The 20,157-nt window shown below is 28.3% G+C and overlaps 1 protein-coding gene and 1 pseudogene across 1 annotated transcript; one reads left to right on the top strand and one right to left on the bottom strand.

The window, feature by feature from the left end:
* Positions 1–1,893: 1,893 nt before the first annotated feature.
* LOC132947160 (anoctamin-5-like) lies at positions 1,894–9,132 on the bottom strand (annotated as a pseudogene).
* LOC132947159 (dynamin-1-like protein) lies at positions 5,393–20,072 on the top strand. The gene is given in 5 exon segments (XM_061017370.1): positions 5,393–5,519; positions 12,981–13,100; positions 16,215–17,543; positions 17,546–17,622; positions 19,139–20,072. Coding segments are annotated over 3 exon segments (1,998 nt in total). The 5' UTR covers positions 5,393–5,519; positions 12,981–13,100; positions 16,215–16,234; the 3' UTR covers positions 19,751–20,072.
* The last annotated feature ends 85 nt before the right edge of the window (positions 20,073–20,157 follow it).

The following is a 20,157-nucleotide window of genomic DNA, read 5'->3' as shown; positions in this document are numbered from 1 at the left end:
TAAAATATCATTATTTTTGCTAAGTAAAATAAAGTATTTGGGTTTTTTACGGCGGGTTACGATGTATAGTTTGGTTTGCGAGCAACCACATTCTATCGGCGAACGAAGTTGGGACGAGCTAAAATGTATTGATTATGGATAATATTGAACACTGCAGTGATGTACTTATTTTGCCTATACAATACGCCAGGTAACACTTTATGCTTACACTAATAATTGTAAGTAAATAATATTATAATATTATTTATATTTATATTTTGTATACCTACACCTCAATTTTTCAGTATTCATAACGATTTTCAGCTTAGAATATACACCTAGTCTATAGGAAACTAAATAGAATTTTTTTTTATGGATTTCAAACTCAAAATAATTTGAAATTTTCCGTATTTTGACGAATTATGTTATTCTGAATCCACAGACGCTCATAAAGAATGGATTTATACTCATTTATGCAGCTCTTACATAATATAAATATAATATAATTTCTATTTATATTTTGTAGACAATTTGTAGACCAGATTTTGGTGAAATGTGATCAAGTATATACGGCTATTTTTTTTTCAGAGCCAAAAACCACAATGGTTGTAAATAATAATAATATAGTTTTTAAATAAACTATATTTAATTTTAAAACTCATCACATTTGTTGTTTGCATAAATACATAAAAAAAATATCCCTGAAATTCCTTATATAGGGTCAAATAGGGTAAATGAAAATGGGCAGTTGTAATTTCTCATCAATGGGTGGTGATAACATAATATATCCAAACTAAAAAAAAAATTCTAATTTTCCCCTTAGCCAATATGTAGGTAATATATGGGGCAAATGGAAATATATGTACTTCATACATTCAAGTATTATAAAATCAATGCTAATGACAAATATTTTTAAATTACCCAGAGGTCATTCTTACAGATTGCATACTAACAAATTTGTTTGTTTTCATTTTTCCGAAAAATATTAGGTAAGTACATTAAACTTTCAATTGCGACATTGTCATGACCAGAAGTTTTATAATTAGATAATAATGCAGAAAACGCCAAAAATAAACTGTTATGACAACTAATGATTGTATAAACTATGGAAATTTAAAAATATTTTTTCCATTTACCCAACTTAACTTAATATAAAAACATTAAAAATAATATAAATAACAAATATACTTATCTATTGTTAATGAAAATCTATGGTCATTATAATTAGCAATATTTCTACATATTATATATTAATGTAAATTATAAAAGTTAAATAATTATTTAAAACATGTTTTATAATTGGGCTTTGTCCGTGAATAATTAAAGTAGACGTGTTGTGTTAATGATTCTAAGCAAAATAACAAATTGCTTCATAATTAGTATTAAAAACCACGAACACAATATAATGACTTAGATCAGTGATACCCTACCCAAATTGAATTATGAAGTTGAAACAAAATATTTAAAAATACCATTATTTTCAAGGTATTTAAATTTCCTTCTTTTATTATTAAATATAATATATATATATATATATATTTTAGATTATAGCAGGTGGTCCGAAAAATAAAAAAAGGTTGGGCCTCACTGACTTAGATCGATATAAATATATTAAATGTATTATTATACAGAAAGTGAACAAAACAACATTATTAACAATGAATAATAAGTTCTCAAGACCTTTATAAGTACTGGTCTTATAAGCTTTGTGGTGGATTGACACCATGCACCATAATACCATCCACGTGTTCAACTTCTGAAGGGTAAATAGAAGACAGATAATTAAATTTTCAGTTAGATTAATGGTTTTTGTTGTAGTTTGAAGAGTACACACAAACACAGTGGAATAAGAAATCAAAACCAAAATAACAGTGGTCAAATGTTATATTGTTTGAAAATAAAAATAATCATAAATATTATAATAATATTGTTTATTACAGAAAAAATTCCAATTACATTTTAAATATAAAATAGTTACTTGAGTATTAAGAGGAAAAGAAGAGAGAGAGAGAAAATATAATGTAACATACAGTCTAGTATGAAATAACAAAAAATTAGAACTATATTATTAAATATTAGATAATATAAATGTATTTGTGTATTGAATGTGTGCTGTGTATTCCTTTGTTGTTACAACACGTTTTCTTTTAGCCTGCTACTTTTTAAGCCTCATTCTTAATGATCATTTGAGTAGTAAGGTAAGACTCTCATTTAATGCTTTTGCTGAGAGTATTTGGATCATCTGGTATCAACTATTGAACGGCTACTTTCACTAATGGTACAATATTCTGAAAAACTAATGGATTAGTACACAAAAAATTAACATTAATAAGTTGTTATTACTTGAAATGAAATATAACAATGAATGTGAGGCGTGCAACGAGCAATTCATAATAAAATGTGGGTCATTTGTATTTCTGTGGCAACCATGGTGGATTTCTAATCTGTATAACTACAAAAACGATATAAATGTTGTTGCATACTGAAAAAAAAATGAATCGATATATTTACTGGCAATAAGTAACATTAGTATATGGCGATGACAACGGAGCAATACCACTTTCAGTCTTTGGTATCAAAGTAAGCTAAAGTGTAGCCAAATCTTCTCCAGATGATTTTAAATTATCTAAGAGACCTGTGTTCTCAGCCAATTTAAACCCAAACTTAAATATAAATAGTTTTAGTTTTTGGCTTTAACTAAAAAACTAATACAATACAGTCTTTAATGATTGTTGCCCAACAATTATTATAATGAACAATTCAATGCTTAATTCCATGAGACATCCATCTGGACTACACTAAAATCATAATGCTCATTGAATACTATTAATCGAGTATAATTAAATGATTAATTATTATGATTATGTGAATATCTTACTTCTTCTAGACCAAGATTGAAAATAAGCAAATATTTAGCAGGATAACCAACAAAATAGCTGTATAAATTATTGATGTATAATAATTTACAAATTGGAAGAGGTACATATTTATTGTCAAAGATTCGTCCAATTTGGTTTGTGTGCGCAATAGTTCCATTTCAGTCAGACAAATATCAGCTATATCTTAAACCTAAACTATATTATATAATATTAAAAAATAGATGGTTTTAATCAGTTGATTAATCTCTTATTAGCTTTAAATTTAGCTCAGAATCTAAAATGAAATGAGTATTGAAATATTTATCTTTCCATTTTTATTTTATGAATATACTACTACCATGGGCTCTAGCTAGTTATATAAATTAAAAAATATAAATACTAACAAAATTTAATAATTGAGTGCAAACCAAATTGATGATAGCTGCAGTAGTCGAATAAATATATTGCTATGTGTACTCATCCGATCTGATTGATTTGTATGACTAAGCGATGTTAAAACAGACATTAGATACAGTACAACTCCAAACAAGGTAGCAATGGCAACCAAAATCTTGAAAAAAGAGGATTTAAAAGTTGATTAAATTAATACTTAATGAACCTTACTTATAGCAAAAAGAGGATAATGGTAAATAATGTTGCAGGCATTTTCTTCCAGAGGCATGGTTGGTTTGACATTCCCTGTGACTATGTTCACTTTGGTATAATTAGATCCAGATAAACGTGCCAAGTATTTTTGGCCTTGGATGTTGAGCTTCAAAATTGAAACCTGTCAATCCCCTGCGATTTGTAATGGAAGCTGAATATCGTTTCCACAGTTCAAGAAATAGATTAGTTTGAAAATGGAATTAATTTTAGTAAGTAATATTAACATTATTGAAAAATATATATTAACTAACCCCAAATAGAAGGCCAATATCACATGTACGGTCACACAATGGGCACATTATTGTGTCTGTTGAATTAAAAATATCTGAACTAAATCAAAAATTGTACTTAATATATAATAAATCAAGTTCAATAAACTACTATGATAAATTAAATGAAATTACCTAAATCTATCATTAAAAAAATACAGCAGATGTGTGTAGAATCTTCACCATGTGAAGTAAAATGCGTATTTCACAACCAGATACTCTTTAATCTGATTGATTGGCTGTTTACAAATCCATTAACTCATCATAGCCCCATTTGACATACAGCTGATCGCGTGATGAAATTTCAGTAGCTCTCCCTAAAAAAGAAACTATATTTACTTATCTTTCACTTTATAAGTACATAATAAATATTACAAAATAACAATTAAATGTATCACAGGTTTATATTTATCATCTTACTAAATACAAATATTCCATAAAATCGAGAGAAATGACTTTCACATTTTACAGGATCAACTCAATACTTTTGGTATTGTTATCATCTAGGCTTATTAATTCTTAATCTTGATAAATTCCAAGTTAACTCCATTTATAGATCTCGCTCTCCTATAATACTACCCAAAGTTCCTATACGTTTCCATACCTACTCACACAATTTCTTATACACCACAGCTATACACTAAATCAGATGTTTCATTTCATTAATAATACATATTTATTTTAACATGAAAGTTATCTTTTCTTTCTTTCCTATTTCATTACTTACTTGATTTTTAATCTTAACTCACAGAACACAATTTAATATGTTTTATAATTTTGTGCGTATGTAAGTGTAGAAATAATTAAATGATTTTAACTAGGTATTCTAAGACCATTTCGTTTTGATCCTTGGTTAATAGTCATAATCAGTGGTGTAGTGGGGCGTATACACTGGTATACGGCATATAACGACTTCTCCAGTTTTTGGTTGATGCGTATACTTATAATATAATTTGTGATATGCAGGTATACGGCCATACGGGTATACTATATAGCTATAAATCTATAATATAAACAGTATTAACGAATAACCAATAATACCACACATATTTCCTTGTTATCACAATCATTAGGAACGGTTATTATTTTTACATTTTACACATCTATTTTTAACTTTATATGGATCTATATTAATTATATATATATAAATTATACGTCTAAAATTATAAGCTTGTCAATAACGATCGCCGACGCCGAGATGCACGGTCACATGCATTACGGAAAATAATTTTGTCAATAAATATTATTTCGTGAACACTGTGTCACAAAATTACATAAATATAACAATTGATCTACAAAAAATGATGTTTTCATTTAATTTTAATTATTCAAAGTTGAGATACCTAATTTATATACTACCGAGTATACTTTTAAGACTATAAATATTAATAAATATTGAGGTTTTTTAACTAAGGTCTCTCTGATTGAACAATTACACATTTACCAAAGATTAGTTCTACATAATTCTTTATTGTTTCAAGCTTAATATATTAATTTTTTTTTATAAAATATATATTATTTGCAAACTTCAGTTATTTTTTTATAATACTAAAAACAAAATTTACCTCTTTCAACAATTAATCCTTGTTCTTTAATTCTTTCCTCAAAAGCAGATCTACGGTTCCAACCATCTCTGCTCATTGGTGTTTTGGCTTTGGATGAAGAAACAAGCACAAAGTTTACAGAGTTATCACCTGTTGTTGAATCAAATGTTATACTTTTCGGCTAAACATAAAAATCTATTAAGGTAACATATTCAATTATATTAAATTAAGAGGATTCAGTGCATTGTTTATTTTCTCTCTCTGATTCACCCACAACCTAGTACATTTGAGTACAGCAGAACCAATCTTATGTGGTTGGCTTTAATTTTAGAATGAATTTATCTATTATCAAACTTAAATTAAAGAACATTATTTGTGTTTGTAGGTTGGCTTATTTATTTACAATAGTTAAATGTGTCTGCCATACATAAGAATTTTTAAATTGTAATAATTTACATAATCATAACTTGCATACAAAAAAGACAATGTACATGCACAGATAATGATTTTAACAAGTTTGATGAAAAGTTTGGTTGTTTGGTCAATTCACTTTAATATTAATTTGTTACGCTGAATGTCAAATTGCTATTGCATGTAGATCAGTCAGATAGAGATAATAAAAAGTGCAAAAAACATACTCTTAAGAATTAAATAAAATAATATTAATACCCTTATGTGACGAGCAGCTTCCGGAGAATTATATATCAGATCTTGATAATTCAGATATAAAGACACATGAGATAAATCTAGGTCATCATTGTACATCCAGGAAGTCTCTTTTGAGGTAGTCTCAGCCTCAGAGTCACTCATCTATAACCATAATTATAATTATATAATGTAAATCAATTAAAAATGTATATATTATTTGAAATAAGTATTGAATCAAATATTATTTTAAATTCTAATAATCTATTGGTTCAACAACAATAACTCTGTTTGGAAAAGAAAATATGCTTCAATCTTCAAAATAATAAGGGTGGTTATGGATCATATTAGTCATTATATCTAGTTAGTTTGGTTCAAAAGTAAAAATTCCCAATACTTTTAAAAATACTCAGTAAAAATAACCAATTGACTTTTATATTAGTATTATTAAAGGATATACCTATTTCAAGTAATACATATTATCTAAGACAACTAGGGAATTTATGGATAAAATATCAACAGATAAAAGTGTACACTTTTACAAATGTATAAATTGTATAATTATGAAAACTGAAGTTACTTAAGTTATTAATTTCATACTTTTATATATATACTTTATTTATTTGAAATCTGAAAGTGAGGAAAAAAGTGAATTGTCATACAATTATATGGTTTTGTTTTAACATGTTGACAATGTACGTTTAACTGAGACTTTTGTTGGTTCTCACTCCAGTGCATGCATAATATAATAATAAAATATATTATAATATTTATCTATCGCACATTTAATTTTAGTATTAAATATTTCAATTGCTTTCATCAACTTGGTCAGTATTTAACGTTTCACCCCGACTTAGATTAGAGAGTAAATACTAAACAGAGTATTAGGGTTATTAAGTTATTTAGTCGAGCAAAATCGATTTTCAGTTTATGTTATTTAGAAGAGTTTTTCCTATTAAGTTTATAAACATAATCTATATTTTCTGGTGTTCCTGTTTGCCCTTCAATTTTTAATAAAAGAACATTGATAGGACAAACCCTTGTCATTGATACTGAGGCAATGTTTTTCATTTTAAAAGTAACATTAAAGTAACTAAAAGAAAATTCCAAAAAGACATAATGTTTGACAATAGGTAAATTTATTTACTTCAAAAACACTCGGAGATCATGCTCAACACTAAAAATAGCGTTAACCGCCAAAATATTAAATACTCATAAAAATGATAACAAATTACTATAATAGCAACAATTGATGCTATCTAAACCCCTTGGCGGCTAGAGAGGATCGAATGTGAAAATATGAAACCTTGGCAAACTAGTAAATAGTATGCCTTATTGGCTTATGTTGCCAATGAATGAACAACATATCACAACTCACATTTATGATAAAGTAATATTAGTTATTAGTAAAGTATTAAGTAAGTACTAATTCACTGTTTATCTTTAAGTAATTCCTCATCTAATAAGTAATATTTATTAACGAATTACAAATTATTATGTTATATTACCAAGTATATGAATGATTTTATCCATAGTGCGACATAAAAGTTTTGAAGACACTTTTTTGGACATTTTTGATAACAATCCACTTTGTTTCATTGGTCAAATGGTGTTAAAATTTTGTGTATACAGTTCACCTTTTGAGGAAAACATTATGGCATCTTTGACAAAATATGTACCATACCTATATAATAATCATAATATAAATTTATTTATTTAGGTAATAGAGGTATATTATTAATTACTTAAGACTTATATTACCTTGATTTCAGAATAAAAAGTATTAATAACATATTTCGATAACTTTCATTTAAACATTATTCTTCTTAAGTAATCCAAAATGACCTTGGAAATGACCCATTAGGATTACTTGCTAAATCACTGTGTAATTGGAGTGAATTATTAATGCACATCAAATTTGTTGTTTAAGGGAATTTATATTTATAAATTCATAATAGAATGAGCCGTTCATGTTGGTGTACTAAAATAGGTTATAAATGTATTAGTATTACAAATATGTATATATATATATATATAATTATTAAGGATATAAGTAGGTAGTAAGAAAGACTGTTAACTGTTCACTTTCTTTATTGAATATTTAAATTGTATTAAGAGGATGTCAGCGCACTATTGGCTTTCTCTCTCTGGCCCACGCGCAACATAGACAAAACACATTTGCGCAGAATTGTCTTTTCTATGTTTTTAAGTAATCTTAGAGTAAAATCACCCATTACAAAAAAGATAGAGAATAATATTTTTGAGGGAATGTCATATCGATTTCTCTAAATATTGTTTCAAAACAATTTAAACATAATTTAAATTTACAACATTTTTTTGTTTATTTTGAAACTCAAATACAAAGCCATATTACAATAAAATATAAAATCGATACGACATTCCCTCAAAAATATTATTCTCTATCTTTTTTGTAATGGGTGATTGTACTCTAAGATTACTTGAAAACATAGAAAAAACGATTCTGCTCAAATGCGTTTTATCTATGTTGCGTGTGGGTCAAAGAGAGAAATCAATATTGCGCTGACATCCTCTTAATTGTTAAACCTAAGCTCTAACTTAATAAGTTATAACAAATATTATACGAATAAACATAATATAATTGTATACAAATAACTTTCCACTATTAATTGGGTATCATACTTACCCATGGCCATTTGTTGTATTTAAATAATTAAATCGGATAATGATTACTTTCAAGTGCCAGGCACATTATCTAACTGAAAACGAAATACCTAAACTTGAACGTTGTATTTAAATCGTATAACGTATTAGTTTTAAGTGTTAGATTTTATAACTTATAAGGTAGGTAACTGAAAAACTAAATAAACATTTTAAATAAAAGTCTCGGAAAAAATATTATGATTTCCTACCTACGATCTGAAGAGTCGCGAGCGCCGATCGTTATGGCGCGGGCCACTGATATCTATAATCTATATTATAGTAGATAAAAGTATCTGTGGCGCGAGCGTTGTGCTTTTTGCGCATAGATAAAAATTGATTGTGTTCTCGACCACGGTCGCGGTATGAGTGCTGCGATGAGTGATGACCATTTAGTAAAGTCGAGATACGCGGGTACGTGAGACCATTGTAGATAATATAAGAATATAATATCTTATGACTTATATTATCTATGCGTGAGACGCGAGTACGCCTCAGTCCACAGTATAGACGTAAAGTAATCTAATGACTACTAGCAGTGCTCGATTGGGTGGGGGGGGGGGAGCTCCCATACTATTTTTTTTTTTTTTTTTGCTTGGACGGGGGGACGGTACAAACTAATGTGGGAAATAATTTTTATTAAAATGTGGATTTCAATTATATAACAAGTTTTACTATTTTTCATATCAAAATTATTTTTGATATAAGTTTATTAATTAATTATAATATCACCCTGTGTTTTGCCTATACATATAGTCAGTAGTTCACAGTTCATAGATCATAAAACATAATATACAAGTATATTATCTAAGGCACAGATGCTGATGTGTGCTAGTATACTATCTCAAATCGTGTTCCGAATGAAATGTTATCAGTTTCAGTTATTATTTATCGGTGTTTTTGAATTTTTGAATTTTTTTATGCCCAGGAGTGCGGGGGTGGGAAAGGCCCCCCCACAGGTCTGTGTAGAGTAATTGCGTCTTTGGAACGCAGTTTTTAAATCGTTGGATTGAGCTCCTCTACCTACTTAATTTTTTCCAATTCGAGCACTGAGTGTACTAGTAATATAGTAGGTAGGTAAATAGTAAAAAGTAAAATTAAAGAATAACGGGGATTCTTATGCAAAATCAGTTTTCGATAAAATTGATTTAATTTTTTTTTGGTTTAACTCAAAAACTAATAACTGTATTGATATTTAAATTTTCCCCAAATGTGAACATGACAATGTCCATACATTCTGAAATCAAAACTCTGTTTGAACTGTTTGTAGCCATGAGACATTTTCGATTTTAACTATGTTTTTGAGCTGGACAACATTTTTTGTTTCCGACAGAATTTTTTGTAAGATTTTTATTGTCATGAATAAATAAAAAAAAATTTAGATTCATAGATTTTTCTTGTAGGAAAAAATATTGAGTAGCGTGTTAAGATTTTTAAGTTTTTTTCGCTCAGTCAAAAAACTTGTAAATTTAATAGGTTCCTCGTCAGTTGTTAGTGGAACTTAAAAAAAAAAGTTTATTCACGGTAACTTTTTATGAGCGTCTAAAGTTGGAATTTTGATAATTTTAAAAATATCATTGTGTACATAAAATATAATATTGTGGGTATTTTAAATGCTTCAAGTAGGTACCCAAGAATAATAATTTTAATTATAACAAAATTTCCCCCTCAAGCAAAATCACTGACTTCTTCACGCACATCATGTTTTCAGTCTTTCACGTGTACTTATTGTGCTAAGTAGTATAGATTGTATATTTATTATAAAAATAAAAAATAAAAAAATTATAACAAAATACCTAACTAAAAATGTTATTCTTTGTTTAAGTAAATATATAATTTCGTCCATGTTTGAATTTAAAACATAGGTAATCTATAAAAAACAAACTAGATGTGTTTAAATTATGTTTTAGATTTTTTGACTTTTTATAGGAAACCTTGTTTTAAATGTTCAATCTTAATTCTTAAACTATACAATTTGAACATTTTATAAATTGACAGGTAACTAAAAATATAATTTGCACATTTTTAGGATTTTGACGAATACTGTCAAAATATGAAATTTAAATGCTTATAAAAAAAACCGTGCATAGGTACGTATCTTTTATATTTTTGAAATACTATTATAATAACTTATGAGGAACCCCTTGTGTTAAATACTTAAATGTGTAATCGGTACAAAAACGTCTATAAATAACTTAAAAATTCAATATATTTTTAAAATGATACCATTTATAGAAAAAGCTAATATAAATAATGAATGAAAATTTAAAGTAGGTATCTATCTATGATTTTTCTTTTTTGTATTATAGGTATTACAAATCTTATGTAGAAGAAAATTGAACTTCAAACACTCATAAATAATTAATTTGACTTTCCAGCAAACTTATTTTCTTATTAAAGGTACAAAAAATCTAGTATTCAATTTTCAAATCCTATAGATATTATTAAACCAACATTTTTTAAGCTGGGATAAAGGTACGGTTTCCTAGCAACGGCTGGCGGCAGCGTCGAGCCGCAACGAGAAACGACTGTTCTGCTATGGAACAGCATAATTATAGCCGATGCGGCCAACAGCCGTGACTAGTTGTTGCGACTAGCCGCGGCTAGGAAGCCGACAACCGTACCTTTACACGGTGCGTGGCGTGTGGAGCGTGTTTATACTACGCGGTACGCACTTTAAAACCGACACGCCATTAGATTGGAATGATTAGATAAGACGCGCCGCGCCAATTTTCCTTTGGCGCGAGATACAGAGACCAACAAAAATGTCGAGAAGAGACGCGCTGCGCAACACAAATAATCAGTCAACAGTGTGTTGACTCAACCAACACTCGTCTATAGTCATTTATACCGCCACTACCGCGTCATACCGGTCCCACATTCTACGCGAAGAGCAACGCGCCGTGTGATCACGGATTTATAAATTTCTAGCTCTAAACAGTTTGAACATTTTTGTAATTTTGACGAAACTTGCCAAAATTCTGACTTTAGACGCTATCATGCACTCAGCCTCTATACTTTCCACAGTAGTCAGCCGTTAAATAATTCAAGATAATTAATAATATTAAATGTATGATAATATACTGTCGTATTGTATAGGCGCTGAATACACTATACAGACGGTATTTGTCAAACTGAATATAATGTAGACTCGAAAACACTATTTTTCAATAAGCATCAAAAAACATTTCAAATCACTTACGAATTTCGGAATTTATATAATATTATAAATTATTTATAAATAAAGGTCAACACATAACGGTCATAAACGTTAAACAATCACCAGCCCATTGATATTTTGTACACGCGGACAATGATAGACACCAGATAAAAATTTGGTGCTGCTTTGCTTTGCTTTGAAAGGGCGGCTATGCCGTTAACTATACCAGGCTTTTGCCTCTACTAGTGGATGAAAGTTGGTGAGGGTGGTTATTTAAAATTGTTGGCCTACCCATGATAGTGGGTAGGGTTTGATCCTATTTTTAGTGGTTGGAGGGGGGTGAGTTTTACCTAAGAGAAATTTGGTGCCCTGTTTCCTTGTTGTTTATATTCGGCGCGGAGTACACCGTTTTCCATAGTCTGTACATCAAGCGTATGCACAATGCACATTCGGAATCGGATATCGGAATATCGGTGCGGCCGGTGCGGAGTACGGCCTACCCGCCCGTCCGCTCGCCCATCCATTCTGTAGTCACAAGTCACAACTACAGACTATATATAGTCATGAAAATACAGATTATAATATTATAATAATTTTAAACCGTTGAATGTGCGGGGCGGCGCGGCGGGAGTGTTGTTGCAACAATAACAATAAAACGATATTACAACCACCGCATTATTTAAAAATAGTCATTAATCGTATACAACTCTTTTCTTATAATATAATATTTTTGTGTTTCGTCTACTACAGTCTGTGTCTACAACTGTACAAGCTATGACAAAATAGATAGGCATGCCAGCAACTTTTTGATAATATCCATCGGCCATCGTGTTCGCCGACCACTGCACACCCCGTCTATTAGCTGCTGGTACGCCGCTGTAATTATGTTTGCCGGGTAATTTAATGGCCAATGAAATGAGGCGAACTACGACTAAGGTCGGGAAGGGTGGGATGCGCTAACCGGACTACGTCTCGTATTGTATCTATTTTGTCATGCACTAATACTATTCTTGTTTGTGGTCACCACTTAGCGGCCCTGCGACTCTACACTCTACAGTCTACAGTCTACTCTACACTCTCTCCACTCTCTCCACTAGGACAAGTTGTAGTCACTTTTGTCAGTATACTCACTATAAATGAAAAATAGTCCAGTACCTACTTACTACTTGTACAGTTGCAGTGTTTCAGACCATTGACCAACACTATTCGTTCGGTCATCTTTATCGCCGGTCGCGTCTTCAAAAACTAACCTATTGTCCGTCCGTCGTAAGACGCAGCAGATCTGAGCATATTTTTCTATGTAAGTATATTACAGTGATTTTTTTTTATTAAATGTATTTATATAATTATATAGACCTAACTCTAGTCCTATACCCCTATGTTCTAGTACTTGTATGCTATATATATATGACTATAATATTAAATATTAATGTGTACGGGTACTTTTAGATTTTCAGTTTTCTTCTTCTTTATTATTTTTTAGTCTGATGTACCTAGTACTTATGTCATGATATAAGTTGTAGCCTTGAAGGTGACGATGTTTAGTAGCTTCATGTTATACAATATAATATTATTATGATAATTGATAACAATAAATAAGATTATAAATTATACGTAAAAATTAAGAAAATTATAATTAGTAAATTAAATACACTTATGGAAAATCGTATAATATGGGCCATGGGGTATAATATTAAAACCGTATAATATATTTTGTTACATTTTGTTTTTTTTTTTTTATTAATTCATAATTTAACATAAAATTGTAAATTTTTTGTATTGCTAATATTTTTCCAAAAGCCGCGTGGAGTTTATTTATTATTTTAATAAAATTAATAAATTAAAAAATGTATATGGGTATCATGATAAAATACATTTTTTCTTATATATTATATTTATAAGTGTTTATAAGTTTTATTTATATTTTATTATATTTATAAGTATTATATGTGACAGATTGTGCTGACACCACGTTTTAAATGGTGTTAAAAAGATCAGGAATATATTATAATGTGAACCTATAATGATTTAAGTATTTTAAAAATATTTATAAAAATTAAAAATAAATTATTCTCATTGACAGTTCAATTAATATATTGCCACCAGATTGTCTACTATTGTTATACTTATTAGTCATTACTCATTAGTAGTTTTAATCAGGATTGGTAAATCTCACCGTATTGATGTAGTACCTACTAACTGATGTTAGAGCTAATTTTAATAATATAACAAATAATAATATTAGTACCTATACTCTATAGACCTATAGTGACTAGTACTTACCTATGAATAACATAACAAAACAAAACATGATTTACTTTCAATGTTAAGAAGAAGAAAAATAGATAGATATATTAAAATGTATGATAATGTATGATTCTAAATAAGAGGATGCTATGCGCGTATAATACCCATATATAGGTATGTTTTGTTCCGGGTTGTGTGCACTCATAAAAATTAAATTTGAATTTCTTTGGACCTTTTTAATAAAGGTAGACGAACTTATTAGGAATCTTGTATTACATTTTCAAATCTTAGATTTAAAAAGAAAAATTTTTATGGACTCTCAACTCAAAATAATTTGCTAATTTTCGTGATTTTTCCGTATTTTGTCAAAATTTGAACTTTAAATGCTTATAAATAAAAATTGTGACTAAGGATTTTTAATTTTTTTCATCTTCAACAATAACCCAGGAGCCTTCTATTAAATTTTCAAGCTTTTTTACCCAACAGATAAAATTTTATTGATATTTATAGAAAAAAAAACTAAAAAAAATGGAAACTGAAAATGTCCGTAAACAGCTCAAAACAAGTCAAAATATTTGGAAAATGTTATGGTGTATAGAAAATGGTAATATAAACATTCAGTCAAAATTTCATGTACCTACGGTCATTAATTTTAGAGTTACACCAAAAACCAAAATCGATTTTCTCGAAAACAGATTTTGCGTAAAAATTCCCGTTTTCCCTTAATTTTTCTTTTGTTTTTCACGTCACGTTTGAAAACTACTGGGAAATTTTTACTTTTGATCCCCCAAAGTACCAACTAGATTCACTTTCCTATTAGAAAAGTTACTGTTTAAGAAAATCCAAGCACTTTTACTGTCCTAAAAGGTGATGACAGACACAAAAAAAAATTTTAAAAAAAAACACACATCATTGTAAAATCAATACATTCCTTCGCTCAGAATCTAAAATTAAGGAAAAATGGACATTTTTACGCAAAATTGGTTTTCCACAAAGTCGATTTTGGTTTTTGGTGTAATTCTAAAACAAATGAACATACGTTGATATACATGAAATTTTCACTGGTTGTTTATATTTGCATTTTCTATACACGATAAAATTTTCAAAATATTTTGTATGTTTTGAACTGTTTAGGAACATTTTCAGTTTCCAATTTTATTGGTCTTTTTTCAATTAATGTCAATAAAACTTTATTTGTTGGCTTAAAAAGCTTGAAAACTTAATACAAGGCTGCTACTATATTGTTACAATGACATTCAAAAAATATTAAAAATCTTTTGTCACATTTTTTTTTTTATAAGGCTTTAAAGTTTAAATCTCGACAAAATACGGAAAAATCATGAAATTTAGCAAATTATTTTGAGTTGAGAGTTCATAAAAATTTTCTTTTTAAATCTAAGATTTGAAAATGTAATACAAGATTGTTTATAAGTTTGTCTACCTTTATAAAAAAAAAAATGTCTACAAACAAATCAAATTAAATTTTTATGAGCGTTTGAAGTTCATATTTTTACATGATTGGATATTCACTCAATTACTCATGTAGATAGTGGTTTTGTTATTTTATTGTTATTCAAAAACAAATAACTGTAGATACTTGAAAATTTTACAGAATGTTTATATTTTCATTTTCTGTACACCATAAAATTTTGAAAATATTTTTACTCTTTTTGAGCTGTTTACGGACATAATCAGTTGAGGAATCTTTTAGATAGGTATTACATTTTCAAATCTTAGATTTACATAATTAAATTTTTTTGAAGTTCTAACTCATTGAAAACATAATACATTCATCGCTCTGCTCAGAATCTAAAACACATCATTGTAAAATTAAATCAATACATTCATCGCATTGCCCAGGATCTTAAAAAGAATAGTAGGTCTATAATATTATAGTGATGTACATTGTAATACCTCAAATTACTAAAAACTTTACAAGATTATGTCAATATTTATATTTTTAGTTATACAACTGTCACAAGTTTCTTACACAATTTAAGATATCCAAGGTTTCTAATTAAAAATGTATTACTTGTTAAGTAGATTCTATAACAATTTTATTTGATAAAAAATATCTGAAATTGAACCAATAGTATCTATAAATATCTATAAATATATTAATATGTTATATTATAAAGATTTTATATTTAAATATTTTAGTTTCCAGAGTTTCTGATCATTTACGCTATGGAGTCGTTGATTCAAACAATTAATAAGCTACAAGATGTGTTTGCTGTGGTCAATGAAAATCCAATTAATTTACCACAGATTGTCGTTGTCGGGTCTCAAAGCTCTGGTAAGAGTTCAGTTCTCGAGAGTTTGGTGGGCAAATCTTTTTTGCCACGAGGAACAGGCATTGTAACTCGCGCTCCTTTAATTCTACAAATGATAAAGTATACTAACCAAGATATGAAATCCATGTTAAAAATAACAAATAATAAAAACATAAAAGAATGGGCTTGTTTTTCGCATAAAGAAAATACTGTGTTTCATGATTTTGATGAAGTAAGAAAAGAAATAGAGGTTCAAACAGACATTTTGGCTGGTGAAAATAAGGGAATTACCGACACGCCAATAGTGTTAAAAGTTTATACCTCCTTGTACACTCTAACGTTTGTTGATTTGCCTGGAATCACTAAATTACCTGTTGGTAATCAACCAGCGGACATTGAAGAACAAATCCTACAACTGATATTAAAATATGTTCGACAGCCAAACGCTATAATCTTAGCCGTGGTCACTGCTAATACAGATCCTGCAACCTCAGACAGTCTGAAAATAGCTAAACAATGGGATCCTGAAGGTGCAAGGACAATTGCCGTGGTTACCAAGTTGGATATTATTGATGAAGGTACTAAGAGCGATAAAGCTGATCTTCTTTGTGGTAAAGTAATTCCGGTAAAACTTGGTATTATTGGTGTGGTTAATAGGTCTCAGAAAGATCTGAACGAGAATAAGACATTAGAGGAGACCCTAAAAAATGAAATAGAGTTTTTTAGAACTAATTATCCAGAAATTTGTAAAAAGCATGGACACCAAGTATTGGCTGATACATTACAGCATATATTAATCAAACATATTAAAAAAACCATTCCAATCTTGCGCAAAAACTTACAAGATACCAAAACAAGACTTGAAAGTGAATTAAAAACATTGGAAATAGCTGACTGCGAAAAAACATTTGTACTAGAATTATTAAATAACATTAACAAATCATACTGCGAAACTGTAACCGGAGATAGAGAAGATACATCAGATCAAATGTTAATGGGTGGTGCAAAAATTGTAAATGTTATACAAGATAACTTTTCTAAAAAATTCATGGAGGTGGATCCGTTGTATAATTTGAGTGATAAACAAATAGAAAATTATTTATTAAATACTTCTGGTATTAAAAAAAGTTCACTTGTGAATCACAAGGCATTGGAAATTATGGTTAGCAAACAATTGGAAAATCTCATTGAACCAGCATTATCATTTGTGGACGTTGTGCGTGCACAATGTTCAACATTCTTGATTCAATTGACCAAAAATGGTTGGATGAACTTGAAAGATTTCCAAAACTAAAAAATGATGTAAATATGACTTTATTATAGTTAGGAAATATTTGTTTTAGTGAGAAATTATTTTATTAATTTTGTAGTTCTATCAAGGAGAAAAAACACCAAAAAGATTATTTGCTTTAATATTTTGATGGTGTTTTTGTAAAAGGGGCGTATACCTAAAATATCGAAAAATGAGATTTCGGAATCAATTTGGAAACTGGGGCATTATCCGTAAAAGAGGCGATTAAAAATATTGATGGTTATATTCTATACAAGGCATCCAAGACATACAGACAAAATAAAAAATATTTATACTAAACATGTTAAAAGGGCGTTTAAGAATATGAAATATTATAAAAGGGCGCTAGCGCATACCACGACTACTATCATTTTGAATGATAATAATATAATTCACATAATATGTTTAAGCCATGAAGACTAGAATATTTTGTGTTTAGGCATTATATTTATGCATTTTATGAACAGCTTTATCAAATTATCAACATGCCTACTATATGTCTATAAATAGAATAGACCTATAACCACAGAACAATAACTAGTTTATAGGTCAATCGTCTATGATATGAAGGTGTATCCGAGATCAACCGATTTCAACATTATTATTTTTAAAAAACACTATTTTGTTCCTCTTGAACAATTTGAATTATGTGGTAAGCTTGCTTTTTACAAAACACCATCGATTTGGTCTCCTAATCAAACTACTTTAGCATTTGATAGATACCGTAATAAAAATAGCTTATACCAAATATGTGATCACATTAATGAATTATTTATATTAATTAAAATATAGAAAATTATACAAACAATATCCAATTGTTGTTCCAATAATCTTTTTTTTAATCATATTTTAATTAAGATACTTCATACAATATGTAAATAAATTTTTTTATCAACAATAAGTGTATAAGCGGATTGTACACTGTACATGTTAGCATGAACTAAGAGATAAAAAGGGTATCCGCAAGGATTTATCTATTAAGATATTTCATGAGATAATATATTTATCATAAATCTGTTTTTTTTTTTATTAGACTCACAGACAGGGATTACATATATTATAATTTTTAATTTAATTACATTTTTTGGTAAAAAAGTTAAAAAATGTTTTTTTTATTTTGTAACAATTAAATATAGTCATTTTATATAAGGTTTAATTTTCTGAAAATTTTGACGTTCAATATTTTATTTTCATTAATCTCATCATTTTTTTTAATTTATAAGTAAAAATATAAAAAATCAGTTTTTATCCGGGCAGTGAGTCCTTGTGGCACATCCTGTATAGGTTGATAAATTGGTAAAACCAAAGAGAAGTGCTTAAATATCAATATAATAATATAGACTAAGGAAAATCTGGTATGACTTATTTTTCTAGGCTAGGTTACCTTTTAATAATATTTTTATTTTTATGATAACTTCTTAATAAATAAAATATTATAACTGCATTCAACATTTCAAATAAACAACAATTATACAAAATATATTTTATTTGGCTTGATTAAGATAGTTTTTGTACTTTTGATTTCAGGTAAGAAGCACCCTGGACGACTTATTGGAGATGAAGTTAAATAATATTAAAAAATCTATAAAGTCTTACATTAAAACCCATCAAAAATTCTTAAATACAACTAACCCCAATTACCTTTTACAATTGATTAATTCATCAACCGAATGCCATTCATCTTTTATCCAAGATAAAGAACAATGTTATAGAAAAATTTCATCAAATAGATCAATTTCCGATGTCTATTCTGAATTCGAAAATATGGAGAAAGAAATTGTAAGTAACATGTACACTAATATATTATCTAGTATGGGAGGTTTAAATGATTATAAAAATGAAATTAATGTACAAGTAAAACTGCACAAACGATTTACATGTTGCTACTTCGAATTCATCAGGAATACTTTAAGAGATTTTGTGCCAAACCGTATTAACCATAAATTGGTTAACTTTGTTCTGAAAAAATTTGATAAAAAATTAAAAGCAGATCTGCTTATGCCATTTATCAACAATTCGTCTTCTGGTAGAATGCTTGTTGAAAAAGCAGGTGTTGCAGAAGAAAGACAATGTAAAGAACAACTGTTAAATGCTGTTAATAAAGCTTATAAAAGTTTAAATGAAATTCATAGGCAATGAGTTTCATTTTTTTCAAATAGAATTTTTTTTTAATATTTTGTAAGATAAGTAAAAAATATATGAAAATTCATATTATATTAAACGAATGGATTAATATAAATATTATGTATTAATCGTTAGGTTAGGTACTTACCAAGCACTACAACCTTCTTAATATAATAGGTATTATTAGGTATACTTTTTTTCAAATTGTATAATAAAAGTAAAATCATGCATACTAGTTAGGTTATAATATTTATGAGTTCAAAATGTTTTTATTTTATATTCTTCTAATTGATTTATATTTTCTACTTTTAGTGCATTAAAAAAAAAAAAATTTACACTAAATTATGCCGTTATAGTAAATCAATACTACTATAAAATATTCTTTTATCATTAATAATGTTAATTTTATTGTATTTATATTG

The sequence above is a fragment of the Metopolophium dirhodum genome, chromosome 6 (assembly GCF_019925205.1).
Source record: "Metopolophium dirhodum isolate CAU chromosome 6, ASM1992520v1, whole genome shotgun sequence".
In the NCBI taxonomy this organism is placed as follows: Eukaryota; Metazoa; Arthropoda; class Insecta; order Hemiptera; family Aphididae; genus Metopolophium; species Metopolophium dirhodum.
Note: the sequence above shows the minus strand (reverse complement) of the source record. Positions and strands in the feature narration are given on the sequence as shown.